Below are 27,602 nucleotides of genomic sequence, written 5' to 3'. Positions count from 1 at the left end.
GGTGTGCCTGAAGTCTAATTTACTGGCGTTTCCTCTCATGTAACGTGTATTCACGTTTACAGCAGTAATGCTAGAGCAGTGTTGACCGAGGCTGTCTCCACCTCGTTTCCATCAGCCTCCTTTATTTGTCTTTGCTCCCTCCTCTTAGCTGACTGAGACCCAGGCAGCTTTTATTCCTTAAATGTATATTCTTCAGTGTATTAAATGAGATGCTTCCCATTCCTCAGCCGGGCAGGTGATGCCCCTCTGCCAGAGCTTTGCTGGCATCAGGCGATAGGAATGCCCCAGGCTGAGGGGTGACCATTCAGCCTGTCACCTCACTCTTCAGCCTTTCTGTTCTGACTGGGTCACATGGTGCTAATTGTGCTTGGCAGGGTCTACCAGTGCATAACAGCCCACTCCACTGACTCTGGGTCTCGCCCATGTCTGCCTGTTAGCACAACACTTCTTTATGCATCACTGCCTTTCCTTCAAGCATGCCCGGCTCTCTGAATGTTTGCATTTTACACGATTGAAGGTTTGGCTCTCACACTAGTATTCTCCTCCTGTGGACCATTGTTGTCTACTTTTATACTGGTAACCTTTGGCCTAATTAATCAGGAAATGGGGGGGAAAAAGCACCATTACCAAGAAAAAGTAGAATGGTTTGGACCATTATTTCCAGGAGTGAGAACCAGATTAATCTAATAGTTCAAACCCAAGCAAGGTCAAGTGTACGACAATGAAGGCATGGTTGTTGTGCTAATTTATGTTGTGCATTAGATTATTGGTGGTCTTCTTTTGGTGGAGATGTTTCACTTCACTTTGTAAACCGCGCCGCTTCCCTCCCGTTTCATTAGATGATGTCATTGGGTTGTCTGGCCTCTTTGGACTTTGTCCCAAATGTTTTTGTCGCTAGTGTTTTTGGGGATTAAGAGTAACTTCTTTCTTTTTCTTTTTTTGCATGCATGATTGCACAGGAAGCTTTGTGCTTGAATGTTTTTTTAAAGTGACCTGTTTTCCTCTTTACCTTTAGTCAATCAGCTATTTGCGGTAATACGGTTTTTCTTTGAACTGAAAAGAATGATTAGGGTCACACATGGTTTTCACATGGTTCAAAACGATAAGCAGCCTACTTATTGAACTTTACCGTCAAGTTAATTTCCTCTCAAATTGTGACACTGCACTGTCCAAGTTATTCTGTGGAAGGGTGATATGTTTAACTTCTATTGTAGCTTACATGCTCTCACTCTTTTCTCTCGGTTTCCTATCTAGTTGATGGGCATGCATTTAGTTACTGTGGATATCCATATCCATGGTTTAATAGCTGTTTGTGTCAGCTCTGCAGTGGACCGGGGATTTGTCCTCGGAGTACCCCGTCTCACCCTGGGTCAACCAGGAGAGACTCCTACCCCGTGCAGGCCTTGAACAAGCTTTTAAGAGAATTCATACATGGGTGGAAGTTATCTGACCGAGAGGACATGCTTGAAAATGCTTTTCATTCACATAAATCGAACGACGTTCACATACAAAGGGCTCTGGTTCTCTAAGTCATGGGAACCAAACAGACTGCCTTAGTGACTTTGAATGCCATGTATGGGATTCTGGTCATAACAGAGCCACTGGATCCACTCACAGCAAGCGTCTATAGTCAGTGTTTTTTGTTTAAGTTGTCATTAGGCTGTAAGTGAATAGTGGATGTGACCTAAAATGAGCTCTTGTGGCCCTTGACAGCAATTGCAGTGCTAGCCTCTATGGTTTAAAGCCTATACTTAGAGCTGTGACAGGGTTATTGCTTTCACATGAATTAACACAACAGCTTCCTGTGTTTTTGCACTTTGTCTTTGCTATGAGTTATATATATTTTCCACAAACCAGGCTGCACCTTCAATCTGCATCTATCATATAGTAAGGAATAAAGTAAAGACATTTGTGTGTGTGAAGCAGGATCGCAACAAGAGCTTAAGATTGACAGAAATGCACAGCTGCTTGAATCTGAGCCACCCGAGCACCATCAGGTAGCCAGGCGTTCTTAAATTCTTTCTAAATAGATTCAAAGCCAGCATCTGCAAACTCACAGCTGCTTTAGGATCTAAAATGTGCATCCTTTGTTATTGCATGTTGTAAAACCACCTGCGACGGAAACTGCAGTTTCACAACCTGACAGCGTTTCTGGGCCGCGTGTGAAAACAGTGTTTACATGATGTGATGTGTGAAATAATGCTTTCCTGGAAGAAACCCCTGTTCTTCTGTTGACCTCTGCCAAATCCAATGCCGGGCATGTGAGATAACACATTTTCTCTAGAAGTGGAGTAGCAGCACAGCTTTTTTTTTTCTTCTAATTTTCTATCAGTTACAGCAGAGAGCAAAGTATCATTTTCACTTCTAGTTCACTGTGACTCACTGAAGTGTGCACTCTGTACCACAAGAAGACTTGTTGTGCGATGGGGTGTCAGCAGATGTTGGGTGTGGTCGTGGTTTTGTTAGGGAGCCGAGTGTCCCGTGGATCAGCGACTGACATCAGTAACTGTAACTTCTGACATTTCTCAATAGTATCAGTCGTCCAGCTGATGATACCCGATCCCGTCCTCTAGGGCTGTGGATATGACCAAAACCTCATCTCCCGATATCAGACATCTATCGTCCGATAACGATATAAATCACAAAAATGTAACATTTTCTGTAAATTCTGTGAATCTCGGGCAGCTCGTCTTGTGTGAAGTGTTTCCAGCTGTGCGTCGTGTAGCTGGAGTTTTAACCGATGCTGAAACGATACATTTTTAGACATAAGTTGTAACGGCGCCGTTTTCTTTGTGAGTATTTATCACACGGCTGCTGCGGGGAAAAGCCTGTTCTAACGTTTGAGTCTAAGGTTTATTTTTTAGCACCTGGCGGCTCTTTTTTAATTCTCATCCGTAAATAATCTGCATCTTTCACGTGATTCAGTTTATTTTGAAAAGTCTCAACAGGGTCTTGAGCTTTATTGTGAAAGGTTTGTGTGGAACATAAACAAGCGGACACGCGATGCTGTTACCTTCATTGTTGCTAATGACAACGCATAAAAACAGGCGCTTGTCCGTCCGTAGTGTGGTTATTTTAAATATAAGAGAAAGAGAGAACTTTAATAAATGAATATAAACACTACAGTGACATCAGAACAATGAACAAATATTGCTGTAAACAGTTTATTTTGTGACACCATGAAACAAACGATAGCGTAAAATGAAATGACAGACGTTTTTATATCGTCATCAGATATATATGGTTATATCGAACAGCCCTACCCTCCTCACCTGAGCTCTGCTTACTTTGATCTCTGTCACCACCCGTGTGTTCAGCATGACTGGTGCACAGTGTGCTATTGTTAACAAGCTGCAATGATAAGCTCGGTGATATCAGTGAGCAGAAAACCTACTGTTCTTGCTTATCTAAGGTTAATCTTTTACTTCTACTGACTGATAATATTGCAATGACATAGATTTTTTTTAAACCCCACACAGATATACTTAATTATTAATCCCGTCTGCTTCTCAGTACCTTTCCAAGAGAAGAACTGCCGTACTGCATAAGGAAGTGCGGGACGGTGACACAGTGGTGAGCTGTGTGGTAGGAGTCGGAGGTGGGCTTTGTGTTTGCAGTGTTGATGGACAGGCTGACAGATCGGTCAAGTCTCTGTGGACTGTTCGCAGATGACATTGTGCTCTGTAGTGAGAGTAAGGAGCAGGTGGACGAGAGCTCTGGAAGAAAGAGGAATGAGCCTTGCCCGTGGGGCCGGTTGTCGTCATTAAACAATGAATTTGAGCTCGTCTGTGGAACAGCCAGATTAGCAAGAAGATTACATTTTCTTTTCTTTTTCATCTTTTAGTTGAATCAGGATGAAAAGTTGGAAATTTCTAGTTTCTTCTGAAGTTCCTTCTTGTCCAGCCTTTAGCTGCTAAACAAAGTCTAAAAGGGGAAAATGGGCTTAGATTCAACGCAAAGTGCTTCTAGTTGCTATTCACAATTTAAGTATATATCTGCTGAATACAGCTCAAAGAGAGGCACAGCGGTGCTGGTTCAGATTATTCAGAAGCCAGTTTCTGTTTTCTTTTCCTTCAGCTGAGCCAGCAATTGTTCATTTATTGTGAGAGCGAGCGAGCAGCAGACACAGAGAAAAAAGCTAAGAGGCAAAAAGCTGCATGCAGAGCGTTTTCACACACAAACGTCTCACTGCTTCATGCTTTTTCTGGGTAAGAAGATACAGACTTATCATTTGTCTCCATTGTAGCAGCTGTATTGTGGTACCAGCATTCAGAAGGGAGGGGTAAGGACTAGAAACTTTTAGCATTTAGTGGAAGTTGCTGGTACGGCTCACGCCAGCGTCACCTTTGTCAGCCAGCTACAAAGCCTGATTTCAAACACTCGCCACGCTGCCTGCGTCGGTGTAAAGGAGGCAGCGCTGACAATGAAGCTTTAGGACATAAACATCATCAGTGAACGAGTTATTGTGCGACGTCACACTTTCTCTTGTGATGCACTGACTTGACGCAGTCAGCTGAAATTTGTTTTTCACCAGTCACAGCGTAGATAAGGTTTTACGGCTTCAGTCTGCGTACGCAACCATGTACTTGTCCGTCTTGTTTGTATTATCGTGGTTTTACCTGGAAGCGATGGGAACACGCTTTGCATGCTGAAGCATGACTAATTTGTTTGGCTAGCCTTGTCCTGCAGAAAAGGCTTCGGGCGTTTACAGTATGTGTTGTACTGCACGCTGCCAGGTTGCAAGATCTCAGTAATCGCGTACGCGATGGAGGAGAACTTTTCTCACCCCCAGTTTATTTTTCCATAACAGCTTTTATCTGTGTAATTAGCAGAGAGGTATATACAGCCATGTCATCTAAACATGCAGCAGCAGCAGCTTTGGGTTTAATAAAGACAGAAACATAAACCTGTTACTGAGAAAAAGGAAGCTGCTGGTCCGACTGCGCTCTGACTCTGTGTCTTTATGGGGAAACAAACAGAAGCCACAGCCACTGTTGCACCAGTCCCACCAGTTTTACTTTACAAATACATGCCTGAAAACAAACATTGTGATTTGTTTGCATGAGCTGAAAGTGCTGTCCTTCAGCTTTCTGTTTCTTTGCCTTGTCTGAATCACAGCTTTGTACTTGTGATGGCGTCGCCTTCAGGAGCTGCTCAAATGTTGTTCTTTTTCATTTCAAACATGCATCATTGCCAAAACTTTGTGGTCTTGTATAAACCTGCTCCTGCAAAGACTAATGATACACTGACTGTAAGTTTCTGCCCTGGTGTTTTTCAGATTGCGCTGTGAACGTTCACAAGAGCTGCAAGTCTCTGCTGGGGGAGTGCACCAGCAGCAAGAATAAGGTAAACACTCGAAACACGGCGAGCAGCCACGATTAGGCCACGCTGGGTTTGATTGCGCTCTACAGGCCTGGACTTTAATGTGATGTTGCACGAAGGAGTTGCATATCACTTCCTGTGTCCTCTTCTGTGGTTCGATTACCATTAGTGCTCTGTGCAACGCTGGCAGTGATGACACGTAGAAACCTTCAGACGGGATTTATTTTGTCAAGCATGAGAAATCTGGAGGAATGTTTATGTTAAAATGACTTTTGGATTGATGATGAAACGAGAATTTGCTGTTTGACCGTGACGGCAGGATTCAGTGTTCACTGTGACACTGAAGCGGGCGTAAACAGAAGCGTCGATGATGATGATGCTGCTTGTAATTTCCACATTCAATACGAGGGCTGTCGAAACATTTTGCAACAACCGCGCCCACGACTCCCAAACATACACCGTCTCTTATGCATGTGCACAATATGAGCTCACTGGAGCATCAAGAGGACTAAGGTTGTCCTAGTCTACAAGTCATACTTCTTAAAAATTATTTTTGGGGATTTTTAGCGTTAATTGATTTGATGGAGCGCTGATCAGAAAGCAATTCAATTTTATTTATATAGCGCCAAATCACAACATAAGTCGCCTCAAGGCGCTTCATAGATACAGAGAAAAACCCAACAATCATATGACCCCCTGTGAACAAGCACTTGGCAACAGTGGGAAGGAAAAACTCCCTTTTAACAGGAAGAAACCTCCAGCAGAACCAGGCTCAGGGAGGGGCGGGGCCATCTGCTGTGATTGGTTGGGGTGAGAGAAGGAAGACAGGATAAAGACATGCTGTGGAAGAGAGACAGAGGTTAATAACAGATATGATTCAATGCAGAGAGGTCTGTTAACACATAGTGAGTGAGAAAGGTGACTGGAAAGGAAAAACTCAATGCATCATGGGAATCCCCGGCAGCCTACATCTATTGCAGCATAACTAAGGGAGGATTCAGGGTCACCTGGTCCAGCCCTAACTATATGCTTTAGCAAAAAGGAAAGTTTGAAGCCTAATCTTGAAAGTAGAGAGAGTGCATGAAGGGACAGTGACGTGCACGCAGTGACTCGTGTGGACACGTTTCTGGGTTTTAAGCACACAATGTGGTGGACATCTTATTTTAAAGGGCTGTAATGTCCAATTATATCAGGAAGTGGAACAAATAATCTCATTTGTTTTTCATTTGTTATTTTTATTAAACAAACTAAAGTGAAATATAACTCAGACTTTATAAATTCCAGTGTTGTACGTTTTCTGACATTATTTCCTCTTTTTTGTCTCATTCAAAAATGTAAGAGTAAGACAGAAGACTGGGAACAAAATAGGAATCGTAAAAGAAATTAAGGTGGTGCATGAAGCTACTTCATCCCCTCACAGACGCCGCGTGAATCCACTTCTGTCGGGGCGCTTTTCCCGGCTCATTTGCGGCTCGACTTCTTGTTAATAAAGACTAACTGTGTGCAATGTTGTATAATTTTATAATCTGACTCTGTTGATAAAAGCACGAGAAACTGGCCTTAAAAATGTCGTCTTTCTTTATTTTCTCCACGCAGAGAGATACGGTACCGAAGCCTAGCTCATCAGGATCTCCTAACCTCGGTGAGTAGAGCGCTGATGTGCGGATGTGGTGCTCGCCGATCCCACTGACACAGTATCAGTGTAACTATGGGGGTTCATCGATGGCTCAGAAGGTGGCTTTATATGTCTAATTAGAAAGCTGGTTGCCACACCAGAGGATTAAAAACATGAACCCTCAACACATCTGATGGTGGACTTGTCCTATTTCTTTCTGGTGTGTGTGTTTGTGTGTCTGTGGGTCTGCTTCTCTGTGGTGTGTGCGCCTACACACTGAGCATAGGAGGGGGAGATTGGCCTCCAACAGCCGGTAGGCGAAGGTGCTGATTAGCCACCGTTGAGAACAGTCAGATTTACTTCTGGTTTACCTTTTGTCCAAACTCTGATTTTGAAATGTTGTTTATGTACCGACTTCATTTAAAGACAGAGCTGCTGTACTAATACTGCTATGAAGTGTTGCACAAGTGTCACCTGTGCATTCTGACCTCATTCATCTTACGCTTGGCCACAGGGCGTCATTGTTGAACAAAAGCGTTTAGAAAGAAAATAAAAGACTGGGTGAAGCTGCACGTTTTAGTCTTTTTAAAGTCGTTCCTCAAAAGCAAGTGTTAAATCTGAGCAATGGTGCTCCGAGTACAGCTGAGGGGGCTAATCACCCGGTGGTATACTGCTTAGCAGGATGAATATATAAGTGGTTTTGGTCTTTTCATGGGCTTTGCTGACTATGATACAAATGCATTTGCTTTTATTCATCCTAGGAAAACTCACTCATCGCTAATTGTAACATGCAGCAGGTCCGGTTGCATGCGAGCGAACCCACGGGGGACGTGAGCAGCGGCAGCAGCTTAAGTTAATCTCCTGTAGCAGTTGTTAGTCTCTTGTGAACAGCTGGGGGCCTGTCACCCACACCTGGTTTCGCCTCATGTCTTGCCTCCAGCCAATCAGTAGCTTGCGCAGGGGGTCAGGAAGATCAGCAAGAGAGGGAGGAATTGAGGAGGCGTGAAGGATCAGAAAGTGCCAGAAACATCAAAGGGTGTGCGTCTTTCTAGAAGTTACTTCTACTGAGGAGCTCGGGCTTGAAGGGTCTCGTAGGCTGCGTATAAAAGCGGGGTTCGCGCTGTTCTCGGCTCATTGTTTACACTGGTGACCTCGCTCAGTTTGCGTTGTTGCACTTCTCCTTGAGTCACTCATCCGATTTGAAGACCTTTGCAATGGAGCTGGTGGTTGCTAAAAGATCTTTCCAAACAAAGGGACCCTTCAAAGCGTCCTCCGCCTCCTCGTGGGGTCTGTCTGGACGTGTGGGGATGCGAATGTTGATGCACCGCGACATGATCACCTGCAGATTCTTCCGATCCCTGCCGCGATCCTGGCTGAGAAAGCACTGGGGTCGGCTCGGGCAGGACACGAAGAGCTCCTCCTCCGCTCCACTTCGCCGGTCATCTTCTCCTTTCTCTCTGTCCTCTCCTCGTTTGTCCTCATGTTCCTCTTCTGTGTCCTCTAATTGCATCCGATCACCTGTCTCTCGTCTTTCTTTCCCAGTGCTAAAAGACCGGGACAGAGAGTGGGATCAGGCAGGCCCGGCCGCATCTCAGGCCCTGGATGGCCATCGAGGTTCGTTCAGTGGCCCAGGCATGACCATTAGTGCGTTGGGATCTAGCGCTTCGCAAACCGCCCTCGCCACCAGCACTTCCACGGCTGCTACCTCCAGCATTGGCCACAACCTTCATTACAACAATAGTTCAGCGTGAGTATGGACTTCATCCACTTCTCCCCTGAAAAACCTTTTTTTTCTTTCAAAAACTTTCTCACTCGTTTCCTTTTCAAGAGATTTTCTTTGTTTTTTGAGTTGAAAGATTCACAGAGGAGCACAGAGCAGTCTTTCTCTGAAACGTATATTGCTGCACTGTCAATGTTTGCAGGCTCTGCTGTATGTAAATGTCTCATATTTTTAGATTCTCGTCTCTGTAGCTCAAACGATATTTTGCCGTTGCCACCGTAAGATGTTTTTATAGTCGACACTTAAAGGCAGGCTGTCTCTTCTAATATGACGCCCTGTGAAGCTGAGTGTAGACGGCTTGCAGCTGCCTGCTTTTCTGCTGCATGGCTCGGTAACAGGGGGGGGGCAGTGAAAGAGAGATGGGCCACAGTAGGTGGAGAAGAAGAGATCAGGAAAGATTTTCTCTACTTTCTTTGATTTATTTGCTACTTTGGGTCTTTAAACGCACGTGTTGGCTGCTAGCAGCATCACGTTGTTTCCATTTCACCATGTATGCCACCTTGGACCTGTGGTTGTCTTCCCTCAGATCCCTCCCTGGGGAGATGGATGAGACGGACACTCCCCGCTCCAAACGCTACAATGAAGACGCGATTTCCCTCGCTCCTTCGACCACCGAGTCCATCATTGTAGAAGGTGAGCAGCTGAGTGACTGAAATGTGGCTTGAACTGGAATTACTGGAATAACAGTTCCAGTCTCAGTTGGTATCAGTGGGAAACTGTTGACCAGCTTTTCTCAGACTGAGTCTTCTGAGGGCTGCCTGCTCGAGCGACAGCTCACCTTCAGGGCTTTGTGTGTCCTGCTGGTTTGACTTGTGTGTCCAGGAGTGACCTCGACCTGTATTCTAGGCTGGAGACTCTATGGGCTTATTTATGAAAGGGCTTCTGCTGATACCCGTTTTATTCCACGCGTTAACAATGTATGACAGGGCAGGATGATTGTTTTTCCTCACAGTTGTGTTATCAATATGGAGGATGATCACCTATATTATCTCTGATATTAAGAACATCACAGCATGCACTGTGCTCATGGATAACTGATGAAAGGGGCGGAGATCATATGTTGTTGAGGAGGAGTCACACTTTGTTATCGGCCCTTTGAGGAAAGCGACCTTGATGATAACGTGCGACGCGGGTTCGGCATTGGTGGAAGCGACTGTAGCGTGTCTGAACTAGTGTTGCTCGCCTCTGCAGAGGCGAGCAAGTTTCCTGTAGTGAGACACAAAGTTGCTACAGATCGTTTAAAAGATGAAAACAAGGCCGCGCGTCGTCTCGGCCGAGCTGATGATTTTATAAACTGTCTCATTTAGGCGACGGGAAATCCTTTAGTTCAGAAGGGTGAGCTGTTAAACACGGACCCTGCACAATAACAGTCATTTAGGAATCGTCATTATTTATAAAATTCTGCACATGTTGAGGTGTCATCATGCAATATTCAGAAGTCCTTTTCAAAATAATTATAATCCAACAAAGCAGAGCAGGTGTGATGCCTCTGCTGCTCTCCTCAGATGCTCACTATGCAGCTGTGCGGGCTGATCTGGAGTCTGATGCTCAGGATTTGGAGGCAGACTCGTGGAGTTCGGCGGTTGATCAGCAGTATCTCAAAAAGCACACTAAAGAAACGGCGAAGAGACAAGACGTGATATACGGTAAGTGTGATTTCATTGTTCCTGTACGTGTCCGGCCAGTGAGCCGCCTGTCGCGCGGATCAGTGGGTGCAGACGGCGCTTTGAAAGGCACACTGATTGGGCCGTGCACTTTAACTGTAACACAGTTGGAATCGCACATTTAATTCGGCGAGAGCTGTAAATAAACCTTAATGTGTAAATGTGTGTGTTTAAAAAGCCTAAATGTAACGGAGTGTGTAGATGAGGGGAAAACCAGGAGCTTTACGCAACATCCAGCACCTCAGTGCACGGCACACACACGTGCATTACACAACATGCGTGTCGTCCTGTAGAGCTGATGCAGACAGAGATGCATCATGTGAGGACTCTGAAGATCATGCTGCGCGTCTACGTCCGGGAGTTGAAGGAGAACCTCCAGATGGACGCAGGAAGGCTGGACTGTCTGTTTCCCCGCTTGGAAAACCTCCTCGACCTTCACACAAACTTCCTGTCTCGTCTCAAAGAGCGGCGGCGAGAAAGCCTCGTCCCGCCCAGCGACAGGAACTACACCATCAACAAACTGGCAGACGTCCTGATCGCACAGGTATGGAGGAGACGCACGCACGCTGATGCCCACCATCGGCGACAGAGCTGACGTTCGTTCTTTGTCCAGTTCTCAGGTGAAATCGGAGAGAAGATGAAGGACAGCTATGGAGATTTCTGCAGTCACCACCCTGAAGCTGTCAGCTACTACAAAGATCAGCTGCAAAACAACAAAAAGTTCCAAAACATCATCCGAGTACGACGCCGACACAGAATTAGCTGCATCATATCACATTAAAGAGGCGTTGGTTACCGTGCAGCGTCAAATCAAATATTTCTGCTTTTGTTCTTGCAGAAAATCAGTCACCTGTCTATTGTGCGGCGGCTCGGAGTGACTGAGTGTATTTTATTGGTGACACAGCGGATTACAAAGTACCCGGTACTAGTTGAGCGCATTCTTCACAACACTGAAGGTATTTCTGCTCAGTAGATCACAGTTACTGCCCAGAACGACTTCGCTGTGTTTAATCATTCCTTCCTCATTCCTAGCTGGTACGGACGAGCATGTGGATTTGAGTCGGGCGCTGGGTCTGATCAAAGACACCATCGTACGGGTGGACACGTTGGTTAATCTCCACGAGAAGAGCTCCAGGCTCAGAGAAATACACCTCAGGATGGAGCCGAAGGCACAGGGGAAATTCAAAGACGGTCGTGTCTTTCGGAGGGAGGACCTCGCGCCGGGCCGGAGACGGCTGCTTCATGAGGGCACAGTCAGCTGGAGAGCTGCTTCAGGCAGACTCAAAGGTTATCACATAATAAAACTATGACTCCTCTGCTGTCTGTGCACGTGTTCTGGTTCTATAAATCAATAAGCTGTCATTTCTGTTGCTCTTCCTTTAGATATTCTTGCCGTGCTGCTGTCAGATGTGTTGCTTTTGCTGCAAGAAAAAGATCAGAAATATGTATTTGCTGCAGTGGTGAGTACGTCGGTATCTATGAAAATAAAAGGGCATCAAAGAGAAATGTGCTCGGTGTGTTTTGGAAAGAAGGAGCAGAATTCTGCTGTGACGGGCGACAGGTTTGTAAACTCATCGGTTCAGCTCTCATTCTCGTTTCCGCCCCCTCCTCTCTTTTGTTCTTCTGGTCCTCCCAGGATAACAAGCCGTCAGTTATCTCTCTCCAGAAGCTCATAGTCAGGGAGGTTGCCCACGAGGAGAAAGCCATGTTTCTCATCTGTGCCTCTTCCAATGAGCCGGAGATGTATGAGATCCACACCGCCTCGAAGGAGGACCGAAACTCATGGATGACGCAAATACGACAAGCTGCAGAGAGGTAGCTGCAGCAACACACAAGCACGCATCTGTTTATCACTCAGGCTAATCCAAAGAAAGTGTTCACACACCTCAATCAAAGCCAGGATCCTTTCCTCACCTGGCTCCTGTCTTCTCCCCCGTTAGCTGCCCTCACACTGAGGAAAGGCTGTTCAGTGAGGAAGAAGAGGCGCGAGCTTCCAGGTTTAAAGAATTTCGAGGTAACTAGAGGCCACAAGGTGGTGCTCGTGTGTTGTCTTACCCTTCAACTATCTAGAAGTCTAGAATATTAAAGCTTGTCCAGGAATGAGTCTTCTGTGTCATGCTTCCCAACTGTAGAACGGCTAAGCCAGAAGGATGCAGTGATCACGCAGGCACTGACCGAGAAGCTTCAGCTGTTTGCGGACATGGCCGAGTCTGTGGCAGGGCTGGAAGACGCAGCGTCGCGCTCCAGACTTCTGCTTCGAGGAGACTTCTCGGACCTCCAGCAGGGGGAGGTCCTGCTCAAAGGAGCTATCACTGAGGGTAGGACCAGGCCGCATGACAATACGTGCATCTAAGTTTCAAAGGGAATTAAATGACGTTCACACACACGTGTTCTCTTCTCTCAGCTGCTGCATAAATTAGTAGGTTGTAATATTATTGATTTGTTTTGGCTTCAGTGGAGAACCTTCAGAACCTGCTGCAGTCTGGAGTGAGGGAGGGGCCTCCTGCACCCGCCAGGTGGGAGGAAGGAAGCGGCTCTGGGGTTCTGCCCAGGCGAGCCGACACCTTTGGGGGCTACGACAGCAGCCCCGCCATCTTCAACAAGAGTGAGTCCAGCACACCGCGAGCCGCAAAGAAGTCTGTTTGACGTCACACATACAGGACAGATAAATACACACGAATAAATACATCTGTGGGGACGGTTCACACACAAATCTGGTTGTATGTGTGAAGTTTCTCTTAGATTATGACCGTTTGCCGGTCAGTTTCTTTCCCCCCCAAGCGTTTGTGATTTGTTAATGTGTGTGTGTGTGTGTGTGTGTGTGTGTGTGTGTGTGTGTGTGTGTGTGCGAGATGGCAGTGTGAAGAAGAACTTCTCTGCCGAGTCCAGAAACAGAGACAGGAGTCAAAGAGCCAGCTCTGACCCTCAGCTGAAAGACCTCTGTGGCAGCCACGCCCTGGAGCAGACGGTAGGGCGCGCACACACACACACACACACACACACACACACACACACACACACCTCGCGATGAGTCGGTGTTATTTCCTGTAAATAGTAAGAACCAGAGCAAGTCCTCTGGAAACTTCCACGTGCTTGCAGGTGACTTCATCTGTGTCTACATAGATGAAACCTCGATAAACAAATTCCCTGAACATTCATTTGATTCCAGTAAATGTCTCTCCTGGACAGCAGAGCCAGCAGACTTCAGTTCAGTGCTCTGAACTAATACTTCACACGTTTCGGTTTTCGTCTTTTATTAAACTTTATTATTCGTTTTTCTACGAAACTGAAATTAAATAATTCAGTGCTGAGGTCATATTTTATATTGTACTGTACGTGATGTGCAGCACTGCAGTTTGATGGCTCGCTGTGTGTCTCTCGCTCAGGTCGACGAGAGCTCTCCTGCCCGGTGGAATCGCATCTGGTCCGACTCGTTCCCAGAGGCTGAAGTAAGCGTCTCGCCTCTTATCTCTCAGCTACACAACGTCAGCTTTGATGCTCGCAGTCGTGCCTGCTGCAGCCATGAGATGTTTATTAACCCAGTAAAATGTTGTGTTGTGGATATTTGAGCGTGCTGACCTTGTCTGTTCTTTGCACTCTAGTTCTTTGACAGAGTGCTGATGCTCTCACAGAGGCTCTACAGTCTGGAGGTAAAAGTCTTCCCTTCACTCTATAAATGAAATGCATTAGTATGTAATAACATCTCAGCTGCTCATCATCGTCTGCGACGTTTTTGTTGTTTCACCTGGTCTCGTGTGTCTCTTCAGGCCATCGTTTCGCAGCAGGACAGTCAGATCGAGCTGCAGCGGGCCTCGCTGACGGAGCGGGCCTCCCTGCCCGGCCGCCACAAGGGGAACGTGCTCCTGGAGCAGGAGAAGCAGCGGACTCTGGCCTTGCAGAGAGAGGAGCTGGCCAGCCTCCACAAGCTGCAGTCGCAGCACCGGCAGGAGCAGCAGCACTGGGAGAAGGAGAGGGAGAGGCACCGCCAGCAGGTGGAGGCTACCGAGGCCAGGCTACGACAAAGAGAGGAGGAGTGCAGGAGGACGGAGGTGAGGTGCTCTCTGTTACCTAAGAGCTGCAGGACAGTTACGTTTGGCTTTCTGTTTGCTGAAGACTAAACTTGCTGAGCTTATATTTAACAAAGCCTAAGCTGCAGCATCACTTCTTGTTACGCAGGAGCAACTGGCAAAAGAGAAGGAGGAGTTGGACATGCAGAGGGAGACGTACCAGCAGGACCTGGAGAGACTGAGAGAGTCCACCAGAGCTGTGGAGAAAGAAAAGGAACGCCTGGAACACCAGAAGAAGATCAAGAGGAAGACCATTGAGGTGGGGCACCCGTGCTGGTGGCCACATGCACTGTTGTTATTGTTATGATGTATTACAGGCTCACACGTGTTGCATGCATTTGATTTGAAGCATTTAATTTCTTTGTGCTTGCTTTTGCACGATGGTTCATTAGTGTGTCCGTGTGCCCTTTCTCTCTTCATCACTTTGAAGTGGAAACATGAAGAAGCTGCCACAGGACCCTTTTTTTAGTTGCTTATCGGGTCTCCTACGAGTGGGAGAAGCATCGGTGTCATAGACGGGCTGATGGTACACTGACGGTTGAAAACACACCTCTGTGTGCTTCATCTCCTTACCCCCCAGCCGCTCTCGTCTTTGCTTATGCTTCCTCTCCTTACGCTACAATGCGTTGCATTGTGAGCTTCATGGGAGAGCAGTTCTGAGACAGAGCCACTGACTGTAATTTCATGCCCGATGCTAACAAATCTGTCAAGGAGCTACTTAATATCAGCCTTTAGTGTTTTCAAAGGTCTGCAACAACCAATTACAGCTTAGTGGGGTGTCTGTGTGCACCAGCAACTTTTGTCTTGACAGATTTTATCTGTTTGTCAAAGAAAAAAAATATCAGTGGATAGAGCAGCGCCTGAATCACAGACTTTGAATTGACTTCGTTCATTTGTAGCTGATACAGCAAAGCTTTATGCATCCATGAGCGCCGCCACATTCACTCTGACACAGCTCAGCGCAGACCCGGGACTCACTGCACGCTCTGGTTCCTGCTTACCTGAAAAAGTCTTATGATTTATGTAACAGTGCGATGTGTTGGCTCAAGCTCTTTCACAGCCACTAGAAATACCTAAAGCTAATTTCAAATACTAATATTACAGCGTGAATGTGAAAAGCTACCAGCTACACGCACACCATGTGCGTGCTGCCTTTTTCCAATGATGTTGTGATGACTCTGACTGCAGCACAGTGATTCACCGTCACTGGACTGCAATTACTCAAGTCTGTAAACCATTGGTGCTGTTACATGGGCTCATATGCATGTATTTCTGTCTGATTGCAATCTATAGTTATGTCATAAGTCCCTCTCTGCTGATTGGCCGGCGTCTCCAGCCTGCATACCATGCTGACTAACTGTCAGCTGACACGACGCTGTTCATTCACGCCCAGACACGTCCCAGAAAGCGCTACAGAGCTCTTTTGCAACTGTGGATTCCTTTTTTAAAATCGTCTGTAACTTTGCTCAGCTTCACACGGTGACCTTTGCCCTCGTGCATTCTCACAGATTTCATGTTAGGAACCTTTTTTAATGCCCCAGACCTCAGCTAACGGGAGTGTAGACTCAGGATGTACACAAACATAACCAGCTGATGTGAATTATTGCAGTTATCATCTCATTACAAGCTGCAGAGGCCTTTGACTGTGAGTCATATCTGGAGTACTTCAGTGGCTCCAGGAGAGCCACATCCCCTCTGATGAAGCAGCAGAGCCTCTGGGTGAACTGACCTAATCCTCTGTCACGAGTAATCCTCTTCTAATTATAGAGGCCTCTGCTGAAACGGTGACGGTGAAAAAGGTTTCTGTGAAGTTTGTTGCATGAACTGCAAGATGAGACCTGAACTACATCACACTTACAACCTATGTAATCAGTCTTTGTGCGTGCATTTTGTACATACGTGCAGCGTCTATGGGTTTCAGTTCTATGCTGTTGGCTGGGACTTTCTTGGCTGTTGTTTGGAGAGATTTGGAAGTGGTTTCTTCTCCCTCTGTGTCAAACACATCAAACGGTCTTTTCATTAGCTACACCCGCAGGATCTGTTCCAGGCTCCTGGCCAAGCTGATATCAACAGACTTTTATCTGCCACCAACCAAAATGAGGACTCATCAGCAATCGCAGAGAGCTTTGATTAGACTCATAAAAAGAGACATGCTTCTGTGTGTGCATTTCTTAACATACGTGAGCAACAACTGTGCAGGTTTTGACATGTTCTGACTGAAGAGAGCGTGTTTTCCTCTTTGATCTGTGTTATCTCGTCTGATCGTAGTTGGCCCCGGGATTTGGGTTGGCTGTGGTCTGATTGTTCACTACTCTTGTAATTGGAAGGTCATAAAAGCCAAGCGTTGCTGAGGTTACATCTCGATTTCTAGGTTTAAGTGAACGTAAACAACATGATCAAGAAACAGTTGGCCAAATTGCTCCATGCACCAGCTGTTTCACGAGCAGCTGAATGGGTGTACCTAAAAATGTGACGTAAAGGGCAGTGCGAGACAACAGGAGCAACTAAGAGTGAGCACGAAAGCACAAAGGTGGAATAATTAGGAGCCAAACATGCATAACGGTGTTATTTAGATCCTCTCTGATTTCTTTATGTGAAGACACACAAATGTGACTAAAACATAAAGTCTGCAAACGAACAAACAAAGTAAAAGTTCTTGTTGCTCTTTGGCTTTAGCCTCCAGACTGATATTAATTGCTTTGGTCTCAGTGTGTTTCTGTGAAGCTCGCAGTAAACACTCATCAACACCTCACCGTGTGCACAGAAACCTAAAGGCCTGTTTCTGGGTTCTTCTATAATCAGCTGCTAGCAGTTGCTTTGTGGAGCTGAGCACTGCGCTCGAGGGCAGATATTTTCTCTGAGCCATCTGCCACTGTGGCTATTCCCACCTGTTAGCTGTACGCTGTGTGCAGTACTGTTCAGTCTTTAACCACAATATTGGCAAATTACTCCCAGTGAATCATTTGCTCTGAGAGAGGAAAGTACTGTTTTACATTCAAAGTACTTTTACTGGAGTCTTGGAGAAAGTTGCTTTTTTGGGATTAATGAGGATTTCTAAGGTAATAACAGGCTGTGACATGTTATTGATAAAGCTGCAGTGTATTGATCATTGTTGGTGTAAGGAGAACCCAAACAGACACGGCTGCTTTCGTCCTCTGCAGCCGGCGAGTGACTGAAACGTCATAAATGGGTTAAAGTTCCTCCACATGTTTGTTATTTGTAGAGAATCGACTGAAGTCTAAAACTTGTGCTGAGTGGAAAAGATGGAAATGTTTGATCTTTTGATTGATGCGAGACTTAAAAGATTCATCAGGCATTAATAAAAAATGTTGGCTAATAATTTTGTGGCATGAATAACAGCTGCTGTGAAACACCGTGTTCCAACATGGTGCTTTCTCTGAGTCGGACCACATTCAGGAACTGTAGGATTTACTTAGGTGCAGTTTGATTTTGGATTAAACGTGTTTTGCCTGCTAATCTCGTGACTTCAGCCTGGATCACAGCTGCAAATTAACCATAAAAAACATTTTTAACGTCACTGTTCAACACATGAATTACTCCCGGCTAAAAGCCCCGAGCTGGTGTTGTCAGCATATAGAAGTCTTTGTGCAGGGTTCGTGGATACATTATGATATGGGAATATGCAGGCTGAGAGGAACCTGGCTCTGTAATCAGCTAGTCCAAACCCAGCATTAGCAGTACCCTCTGGAAGGCAGCCAGTGCTAATTGTTTATGTGCTGTCAGTCAGAGCTCTTTGTGCTCGGCAGCTCGTGCGTGCTTTACTGCCCTGGAAACCTGCTGTTTGCGTCGCTTAAAGCAGATCACCTTGTTGTGGGAACAATGAAGGATCTGTGTGCCGAGATGAGCGAGTGCCGAAAGAGGAAAGATTACGGAGAAGAAGCAAAACCGAGGGGTCAAGAAAGGATGAATGGAGACTTCGCCCACAGAGGGCCCCTTCACTGTCTCGGCTAGAGGAAGCTACAGTCTGCACACGAGAGCGCTCGGATGAGTCTGCCTTCAGTCAGGCGCTCCCCGTCGCCACAGGAAGTGCTCAGCAGCAGCATCAATCATGTTGCACGTGGACTGCTCGCAGACAGGCTGATGCCACAGAGAAACTGATGTTGATATTTGCACAACATTAAACACCGTTTAGAGGAAGGCTGTTCGTTTATTTTTATAATTAAGACCATCGTAGTAATCCCCAAAGATTTCCTGTCTGTTATCATCATCATCATTATCACGTAAGAGGACGGTGAAGAGTTAACCCCTTCTGGCTGATTCGTAGTCGGCCATTGTTCTTTGACTTCTTATATAATGTCAGATAAATATCATTCTCCACCATAACTGGGTCACAGCGCTGCAGAGGCGGACTAGCAAAGTTTGGTTGTGTAGTATTTCTTACAAAAGTGCGCTGAAAGGAGCCTTTGTGGCGATGAAACTTGTGGGATTGTTAACACAAACACCACATCACTGCATTGTTGCAGAAATCCTCCTGGTCAGTCTCACTGAATGCAGCTCGGACGCTGATGTTGACTCGGCCTCCAGATCGTCTTTCCTCCCTTCTAGTAATTAAGTGGAAAATGCGATTTCTATTATCCGCTCATGTCACCGGAGCCGCTTTCCTGTTCGCCTGCTTGTTTAGCAGTCCTGTTCGTTTTGTTCGACACGCCTTTGTGTGCGCACGGATTATTAAGGGTTTTATGTTTCTGATTTTCTGTGTCTCTGTGCGCTTTGTCCTCAAGCAGCTTTGGGGGGGAATCAAAAGCTTGCACCAGATGTACCAAAATGCATGCTCAGCAAGAGCCCAATGTGTTTCTGATTCCCTCTTTAGCCCGTAAATACCCAGCGCCTCAGCAGATTTGATGACGCCCTGCCATTACAGAGGGCAGACAATTCATGGCGTGCGATCTGTGTATTCTCTGCAGCTGTTTGCAGTTGTGTTCTCATGCACACGCACACACGGGCTGTGCAAACATTTGCAGCTGTGATTCTAAACTGAATCGACGCATCGATATGGAGACTGAGCTTAAAAGTCCACCTTAAGAATAACCCGTTCTTTCCTGTCCTGCAGGTGGCTCCCCTTTCTGGAAGTCTAAATGGAGATCTCCTCATGTCCTCCGGGTCCGCCGACTTGCCTCCGAAGCCGCTGGTGCGTGGCAGCATGTCCGTGGCACAAGCCGACTATCCGGAGCGTCCCGAGGTGATAGCGCGACGTGAGACGGGCTCCTCGACTTTGCCGCTAAAGACGGAGGTGCCGCTCCATCTCTTCAGCACCACCAACCAGCTGCACAAGCCGGTCGGGGTTCAGCAGCAGATCCCCACCAAGCTGGCAGCAATCAACAGCAGCAAAGGGAAAGGAAGCAAGAGCGGCAAAGCTTCGCATCGCACCGACAGCACCGGTGAGGCGCCGGGATCATGGCCGCGCATCAGAAATTCCAGCACTTGCAGACTTGATATTAAATGGCCACAGGTGTAAATACTATACAGTGCAGTCCTGTTTAGAAAGGTACCAAGGAAGGTGATAACGGTGCGGGTCGTCTCTTGCTCACACTCGTGAGAGACTGTTTACTCAAAGCAGTTTGTAAAGCTCAGGTGCTTTTTGAGCAAAGCACGCTGGGTGTAGGCCGTTAGGCTTTAAGTCTCTCCCTCCCGTAGGTGATGTTAATCGGTGCAGCAGACTCTCTATTAAAATGGGTTTTCTTGCCTGACCTGCGCTCGGCCTGATCGGTCTCATTAGAATCACATGGGCAGTCCTCACTGGGTCAGGCTTATCAAACAGTGGCCTCATCTAATCTGATCTCTCTGCTCCCCGTCCCCTCCCTCGGTCTCCCCGCAGCCTCGCTGGACACGAAGCAGGTGCTCCCACTGAAGCTTTCCACCAAAGAGGACAACGCCCACAAGGTCAAGCGCTCCGTCAGCCCCCACCAGCAGGTCCCGATGTTGGCCCCTCCTCAGTTGCACACCCAGCATCACCACGCAGGTATCGCTGCGCACGCGCTCAATCAGACGAACTCAAACACAATCTGCTCTCGTCCGTCTTTGCCTGCTGCATTATTAATCTTGGTTCTCATAGATGCAAACAAAAGAGTTGCGTTCTCCACCTGGGCAAACCTGACCCCACCCAGTCACATTCCTCTCTGAAGTCTGCATGCCCAGCCTCACCCTGTGTAAACACCTATCAGTTTCATGTATGATTAATATCAAGCGGTGCTGCTGACACAGACGTTTTAATCCTCTCTGCTGCAGCTACAAAGAAAAAAGCTCTGGCAGGATTTTATGTGACTACATTCCTGTATGAGTAAGCCCGACTGCATCGAGCTGCTGTGCATAACTGTGTTTGCAATAATTCTTTGTTCTTATTGCCTTTCCTGCAGATCAGCCCAGTTCTCTAGACAACGCTGGACCAGACATCCAGTCTGCCTCCCACCCTCCAAATGTTCAGAAGCCCCCCATGCCTCCTGCACAGTCCCATCCTCAACCCTCCCTGCAGCCTCCCAGCATACCTCCCCATTCGCAGAGCACCGGCGCTCTTCAGTTCCACTCCCCCGTGCAGCCGCAGAGCCTCAATCCCAGCGCACAGGTTCAAGGGCTCAGCCACAGCCTGCCGCCGCCCTACAAGTTCACCACAGAGGACCTCAATAAGGAGGATGTCATCTTCTTCTGAACTTACGATAGAGGAAAAAACCAGTCCAGGGATTGATCGTCATCCCCATTAAACCATAAGGCCCATTCCGAAGAGCACCTTCCATGCAATCATGTGAATGCAGACGCATTGTTTCAGTAAGGCTGGTGAGGTTTGTTGCAGGGAGGAGGGCTGCTGTGGTTCACACGGAGAGAAAGACGGCGTTTGTTTTTAATAACCCTCATCTGGCCCTAAACTGCCAGTATTAGTGTAATCGTTTAATCTTATTTTATTTAAGTTTTAGTTTTATATCTAAACTTAATTGGCTGAATCATGAAGGAGAGACCTTTGGGGAAACAAAGGAGTGTGAAAAAAAGGTGTAAATGAAGTTTTAGCGATCCAAAGACATTAGCCGTGAGAGCTGAACCAGGACGTGACTGAAAGGAAGAGAAACGGTTGTTGAAATCAGGACAGTCGGGGAAGCGACGGAGATCTTACGGCACCTGGAACCACGTGAAAGAAACTCTGACACTGTCTGCTCGATGTTTCATTTGCACAGTGTAAATACTTCAGCCCAGACTGATGGACGAACGGACAAACTGTGTAGTGTCTGACTGCACAGCTGTTAAAATGATGAAGCTTCCTTTCATTTTGTTATTTGTCTTAATTGTGTTTATTGATTACGTCCTTGGTTTTTCCTCTTTTTATGAAAGCCGTCTTGTCTAAGCTGTCGCGTCCTGTTACTTCATTTCGACCCCGGGGGAGTTTGGCTAATTGTGCAACTAATGAAACTCATGCAGAGTGAGACAAACTCGCAATCTTTGTCACATAGTTTCAACTCTTTCCCCGAACGCTGGGTGTTGAATAACAACAAATAAATGTCTCTCCCATCTTTACGCTCCGTTTGTTGCCGACTCTGAAACATAACTAATACAAACTTATTAGCATCAGCTTTCATTTTAAGGCTATAATTTTCCACTTAGACATATGCAAGAAGCTAACTGAAGAAGTATGAGTTTGTCTCACCGCAGGAAGCCCCTCCCCGCCCCCCATCATCACTTTGAGTCACATCAGTATGAAACATTTGTTAGTGGAGCTCGAGTGGGTGTCCTGTACATTTCATGCTGGAAGCTATTTTAAAAGCAATCTTTAAACTGCTTTAGTTTTCTTGTCAGTAGCCTGAATAGAAAAACAAGACAACCTATTGGAACGTAACGGTTTCAGGAGAGAGGATGTGGGCTTCAGATACTGAAAAGTATCAAAGAAATAGAAATAGAAGAATTGGTTACAATATAACCCCGGTTCTCTGAGTAAAGAGACTACCTGTCCAGCTCCATATATATGGAATATACAGGCTGCACAGGGATTCTTGACTGCATTTGGTTACATTGCAACTCGGGTTCTCTGAGTGGACGCATACGCCCGACATATTCCATATATACAGAGCTAGAGAGATGCTCTGGACACAGTGGAGAGCCGTGTCCTCTGCTGTCTGTCTGGGGAGGAAAAATGTCAATCAGCAGTGTCTGTTTGACGCAGACATAAAAACGTGCTGTAGGTCACATTCAGCTTTTCCAATATCAGAATTTGAGATAAACGATCACACAGGAATGAAGCGGCTTAAAGGTTCTTTATTTTCCATTTCAGTCCACGTGAGTCTTATTATTATTTTTAGGGTTAATGAAATTTTAATCTGTTTTTGAAATGTTTTTGTCACTCGAGCTCATTTTGATGACTTTACAGTTTGTAAGAAAAAACCTGGCGGGTACATTTTAGCCCGTTCAGGTTTGAGTTTCTGTTGACTGTGTTCTGTATTTATTGTTGAAGACGTTTCGTCAGCCTTGTCTTAAATCTCTGTGCCTGCCTGACAGAAGAGCGATGCTGTGGCAGCTGTGGAGGCACAGCTATGCTGTGGTTTGTTCCTCTGCACGCGTGTGGACGTCAGAGTTTGTTGATCCAAAACGAGCTGGTGTCTGAAGCTGTGATCACGGGCTCGACTAGGAGCAGGTTTTTGTGTATATTATGTATATTATTGTACATACTGGTCGCCCTCCTCCTACACGTGTCCGTTATGTGTATTTCTGTATATACACTTAAAATACGCACGTGTATGTACAATCTGGTACTGTTTCACCTTCCTGAATGCAGTCTTGGCAGAAATCACAATCGTTCATCATTTGCTGTGTAAACGAAGGTATTTAACCAGCGGCGGTACTCTGCCGGTCGGCTCTCTGGTACTAGTCGCAGGTTCACTGAGTTCATGGATGAAATGATCCACTTGTTTCAGTTGGTTAAACCAAAGAGGCGTTCAGCTGACGGGGCTCGGTGTCGTGCTTTCTAACATTCACACACATTCACACTCCGATGGATGCATTGGGGTTAGGAGTAAAGCCAGGAATCGAACCACCAGCCTTCTGATCTGTAGATGACCTGCTCTACCGCCTGAGCTACAGCTCACGTGCCGCCTCATCTCAAATATCGCTTTAGTCACAAATGATTCTTTACATTTTTATTCACCTGATATGTAGTGTGTGAGTTTCTTGTATTTTTGGACTGACGCTCACGAGTTTGGCACAACAAGCAAGTTCACAGGTTCATCAGCCAGCTTCTCTGGTGGTTACTTAACAGGTGAGACTCGATCATGAAGATCATCTCAGCTGAAAAAGCCACTTAAGCTTTGTCACGCTTTTCGGGACGTTTCCTTCGGTCTGCATTTCTGTTTTCAGCTCGTGTTCGAGTGCTTCGCTTCTGCTCCAGGTCCGAGACGTTAATGAAACCTCAGCGGGGAGATGAAGGCTGCCTTGTGGATCAACTCGAGTCTTAAACGTTGCTTCGCTGTAGTCTCGTTTCTGCTTTCCAACGTGGAGGCCGGTCAGTGGCGTCCCCGTGGACGGTGTGTGTGGAAACATTTTGAAATGCATTTGTTGCTTTGACACATTTGTTGGACCTGTAACGTGTAAATACTTGTTTTATTTCCTCTGCCAACTTTACACTAGTCACTTTGGATAGTAGCATACTTGAAAGGGAAAATGAATGTTCAGAATGCGTCTTTGTTGTCATGTGAACTTTAGTGTCTAATGACGTTTGTAGCACACAGCAAAACTGATGCTTTTTTGTACCGTTTATTTTATTCACTCTGCGACTTTTAGGATGACCTGCGGACACAAACTGCTGAATTAGAAACATTTAGTAATAAAAAAGTCTTGAAATAATTTTTTTTGTTTGTCCTCTTTGTGCCGCGCGTTTGGATCATTGCTGTTTAGTCCAAAGTCGAGCACGCAACTGTGTTTACTGGCTGCGCACGTGCAGCGTATAATACTGACTCATACGCACTTTTATTCACTGCTCGTCAAAATAATCCTGACCACCCAATTAGCTGGCACCCGTGCCATCTCCCAGTGTCTCGGAGGTGCCGCGGCGGTGTTACTGACCCTGTGTTTAGACGACTTAATAACAGTCTATTCCCAGACGAGGATCTATTCAGGTGCTGCGGTTGAGGCTGTTCAATCCTTTGGTGGACATCGCTAACAGCGGGGCCGCCAGCTCCTCCCTTATTGTCGTTCTGGCTGGGAAGACGCTGCAGCAGCGGCCAGTTTTTATTGTCTGCTGTCATTAGTGGCTTTCCTCTGTCTCCTCTCGACAATTATTTTTCCAGGCTGCTTCCCCTGCGGAGGGAAGCTGCACTTTAATCTGTCTTTGTTTCTGTCTCAGTCCTTCCACTGCTCTGCCCAATTCCTGTCTCCCTGTTTCTCCCCCTTCTCTCATCCAGCGCCTCCAATCCATCTCAGCCCGACTGATTCACAGCTCGGAGGCGGTTTATGTAATGCTGTTTGCAGGAAGTCAGGAGTCAGAGCCTGTTCTCACCGCAGAGTTAAACAAATAGATGCTCCGCAGAGCCCAGACGACAAACATCCCTGCGGGCTCATAAAACACAGACTAATCTTGGTTTGATGGACTCTGCGTCGCTGTGGTTGTTGTTCAGTGCGCTGCTTGCTGGAATGAGCCGTTAGGTCATCATGGCTACTTGGAGTCATGTTTTTGTTGTCATCACTCAAAAAATAATTTGCCTCCTCTCCACCGCCGCTGTGGCATTATTACATCATCTTCAGTGGAGAGTCCCCACATTTTGTCACATATTGATTTCTAACAAAGAGAACATATACAAACAAATCAGCTTTTCTTCAACGCAAAATATTTTTCATGATAAAAGAAAGGAAGCTTCACAATTTCCCTCAAGCTGCTCTAAGGCCTTCTCTCCCATAAATAACTGGGGAAATATCCGATGTTTAAATTGTTGAGGAAAATTTACCATTTTAAGAAAGAAATTCGCTCATCAATCGGGAGGCGGGGCTAGTTTGTCCAGCACGTCCCACAGATGCTGGATTAGATTGAGCTCAGGGGGATTTGGAGGCCGAGTCAACACCTCAAACTCATCGCTGTGCTCCTCAAACATTCCTGAACCATTTTCCTTTGAGGCACTGCACATTATCCCGCTGACATAGTTCAGACTTCGGGGAAAACAGTTTCCATGAAAGGTTGTTCATGGTCTGCAGCAGTGGTTTAGTAGGTAGGTGGTAATCAGGCCCATCAGTGAGCCGTTGCTGGTTGTCAGGGACCAAGCAGTAAAGCATAAAGAACACCAGGGTTTAATTCAAAAAAGGGTTTTATTGACCCAAAAATATGAAAATATATTTAACGAAGCCAAAAAACTTAAACAGGCAGACCAATAAAAGAGGTCAAGTCAATAAACTAAACTCAGAATAACAATTAACAAACCTCAAACAAACATAAGACACACCGACCTGCTGAAATGACACAGGGGAACTGCCATATGAACGACTAATACAAAACAATTAAACAAACATGAACCCCCCCCCCGAAGCATGTGGTTTCACCCAATTAGGCTGTCAGTGGTTCTTCAGCTCTCCCAGCACGTTGCCAGACAGCAGGTAACTCAAACAAAGATGCATTAACATAAAACAGAACGTTGACCTTGCAGTGTTAATGTGTGCACGCCATATAAACACAGGATGGTGTGATGGAAAAATAAATACATTTAATAAAGAAACAACATTGAACAATAAGTAGAATATATTAAAGTAGTAACTGCAAAGTAAACTAAGGTGAATCTACTGGTGGTGACGTGTGTGGTTTGCCATCACACTGGTTCATCACTGTTCCTTCGTTGGGCCGCTGCAGACCCAGAGCGCCCCACCAGAGCTGCATTTTTGGAGAGTCGTCTGGCCATCACAGTTGTCTAACAGGTGCCACGATGAAGAGATAATCAGTGTTCTTCACGTCAGTGGTCATAATGTTGGTGCATGTTGCTGTAAAACCTGCATATACCTGTCAGAACTGATGGTGCCTTTCCAGATGTGCAAGCTGTCAATTCCATAGGCACTAATCCACCCCCCAGACCACAGAGATGCAGGCGTTTGAACTGGGAGCTGATAACAAACCAGGTGGTGTCTCTCGTCTTTAGGCTGGAGGACATGGCGTCCATGTTTTTAAAAGGAATTTCCAACCTTGAGTCCTCTGACCACAGAACAGTTTTCCTCCTCAGTGACGATCGTGTTCACGTGTGGCTGCTTTAAGCTTATCTGTGGATGCAGCGACAGTCGTGCCTGAGGGAATGAGGCACATCCGTTATTCACTTCCAGCCTCGTCTGCTGCACACAGAGATTTCTCCAGATTGCGAGTCTGGTGATATTATGTACAATAGATGATGATCACAATTTTACATCGAGGAACCGTCTCGTGACCTTTTCGTTTCCTTTGTCAGCCGCAGTGTTTCTAAACCTGCATCCTCAGCGTTGTCCTGCTCGCTGTGTTTGAAACTAACGCTATGAAGGAATGTGCTCGATGTCTGCTTATCTGACGACTTCGTCGTCGCTCCTGGCTGACACAAGGATCCTCTTGTTGAAAAGACACAAAGCAGACTCTCTGTCCTCTTTTCAAACACCCAAGGTGATAACAGGAACACAGCCAGCAGTAAAACATGTCTCTCAGCCAAGGCTGCTTCAGATTTGGCTTACATAACCTTCTTGGCAGTATGTGGTGCATTCTGGGAAAGGGAAGCTTGTGGGGGATGCGGTATTTTGGGTTTTGACTGTTATCAGTGATAAAGAGCAGAACAGTGAAGGTCACTGGCCTGCAACAGCTTGTGTGCCTGTACGTCTTCTCACGAGCTGTAAAGCACGATGTGTATAAGCAAAGTTTTGCTCCAGATGAATGAAAATCATTGTTGCTTCAACTTGATCTGATCCTTCATCTGGGATCAACAAAGGTCCCTGTGTCGGGGGAATGGTGAAAGGTTACGCCAGGTAGAAATCAGATCAGGTGGAGGTCTATTGTTCTGCTAGAAGAGACGCCTCAGGTGAATCGGAAAGGCTCCGATGGATTATAAAGGAAGTGTGCTCTGTGCTGACTCGCCCTTTGTGCTCACAGGATTTGCATTTTGCAGTCAGCTACAGCCCGGCGACTGTCTCGCTGGTCCAGTTTTATTCCCGTGTGCCCGAGTGCCGATTACGCC

General features: G+C 46.3%; 1 protein-coding gene across 2 annotated transcripts in view; it reads left to right on the top strand.

Moving 5' to 3' along the window:
• Window positions 1–25,387, top strand: part of arhgef18b (rho/rac guanine nucleotide exchange factor (GEF) 18b) — a 38,652-nt gene extending 13,265 nt beyond the window's left edge. For both annotated transcript variants that reach the window (XM_042224271.1, XM_042224270.1), the window contains 22 exons: window positions 5,279–5,346; window positions 6,919–6,964; window positions 8,480–8,684; window positions 9,244–9,350; window positions 10,223–10,363; window positions 10,675–10,925; window positions 10,995–11,120; window positions 11,220–11,337; window positions 11,414–11,668; window positions 11,765–11,841; window positions 12,018–12,196; window positions 12,322–12,395; window positions 12,514–12,699; window positions 12,837–12,986; window positions 13,234–13,349; window positions 13,768–13,830; window positions 13,984–14,031; window positions 14,149–14,430; window positions 14,558–14,707; window positions 19,520–19,847; window positions 20,285–20,428; window positions 20,823–25,387. In XM_042224271.1, the coding sequence (XP_042080205.1) occupies window positions 5,279–5,346; window positions 6,919–6,964; window positions 8,480–8,684; window positions 9,244–9,350; window positions 10,223–10,363; window positions 10,675–10,925; window positions 10,995–11,120; window positions 11,220–11,337; window positions 11,414–11,668; window positions 11,765–11,841; window positions 12,018–12,196; window positions 12,322–12,395; window positions 12,514–12,699; window positions 12,837–12,986; window positions 13,234–13,349; window positions 13,768–13,830; window positions 13,984–14,031; window positions 14,149–14,430; window positions 14,558–14,707; window positions 19,520–19,847; window positions 20,285–20,428; window positions 20,823–21,112 (3,404 nt within the window). In that variant the 3' untranslated portion in view covers window positions 21,113–25,387. The remainder of the gene's footprint in view (window positions 1–5,278; window positions 5,347–6,918; window positions 6,965–8,479; window positions 8,685–9,243; window positions 9,351–10,222; window positions 10,364–10,674; window positions 10,926–10,994; window positions 11,121–11,219; window positions 11,338–11,413; window positions 11,669–11,764; window positions 11,842–12,017; window positions 12,197–12,321; window positions 12,396–12,513; window positions 12,700–12,836; window positions 12,987–13,233; window positions 13,350–13,767; window positions 13,831–13,983; window positions 14,032–14,148; window positions 14,431–14,557; window positions 14,708–19,519; window positions 19,848–20,284; window positions 20,429–20,822) is intronic.
• The last annotated feature ends 2,215 nt before the right edge of the window (window positions 25,388–27,602 follow it).

The sequence above is a fragment of the Haplochromis burtoni genome, unplaced genomic scaffold, assembly GCF_018398535.1.
Source record: "Haplochromis burtoni strain Fernald_Lab_line unplaced genomic scaffold, NCSU_Asbu1 Contig_133, whole genome shotgun sequence".
Taxonomy (NCBI): Eukaryota; Metazoa; Chordata; class Actinopteri; order Cichliformes; family Cichlidae; genus Haplochromis; species Haplochromis burtoni.
The sequence above is the reverse complement of the archived record's forward strand: the minus strand, read 5'-3'. Positions and strand labels throughout refer to the sequence as shown.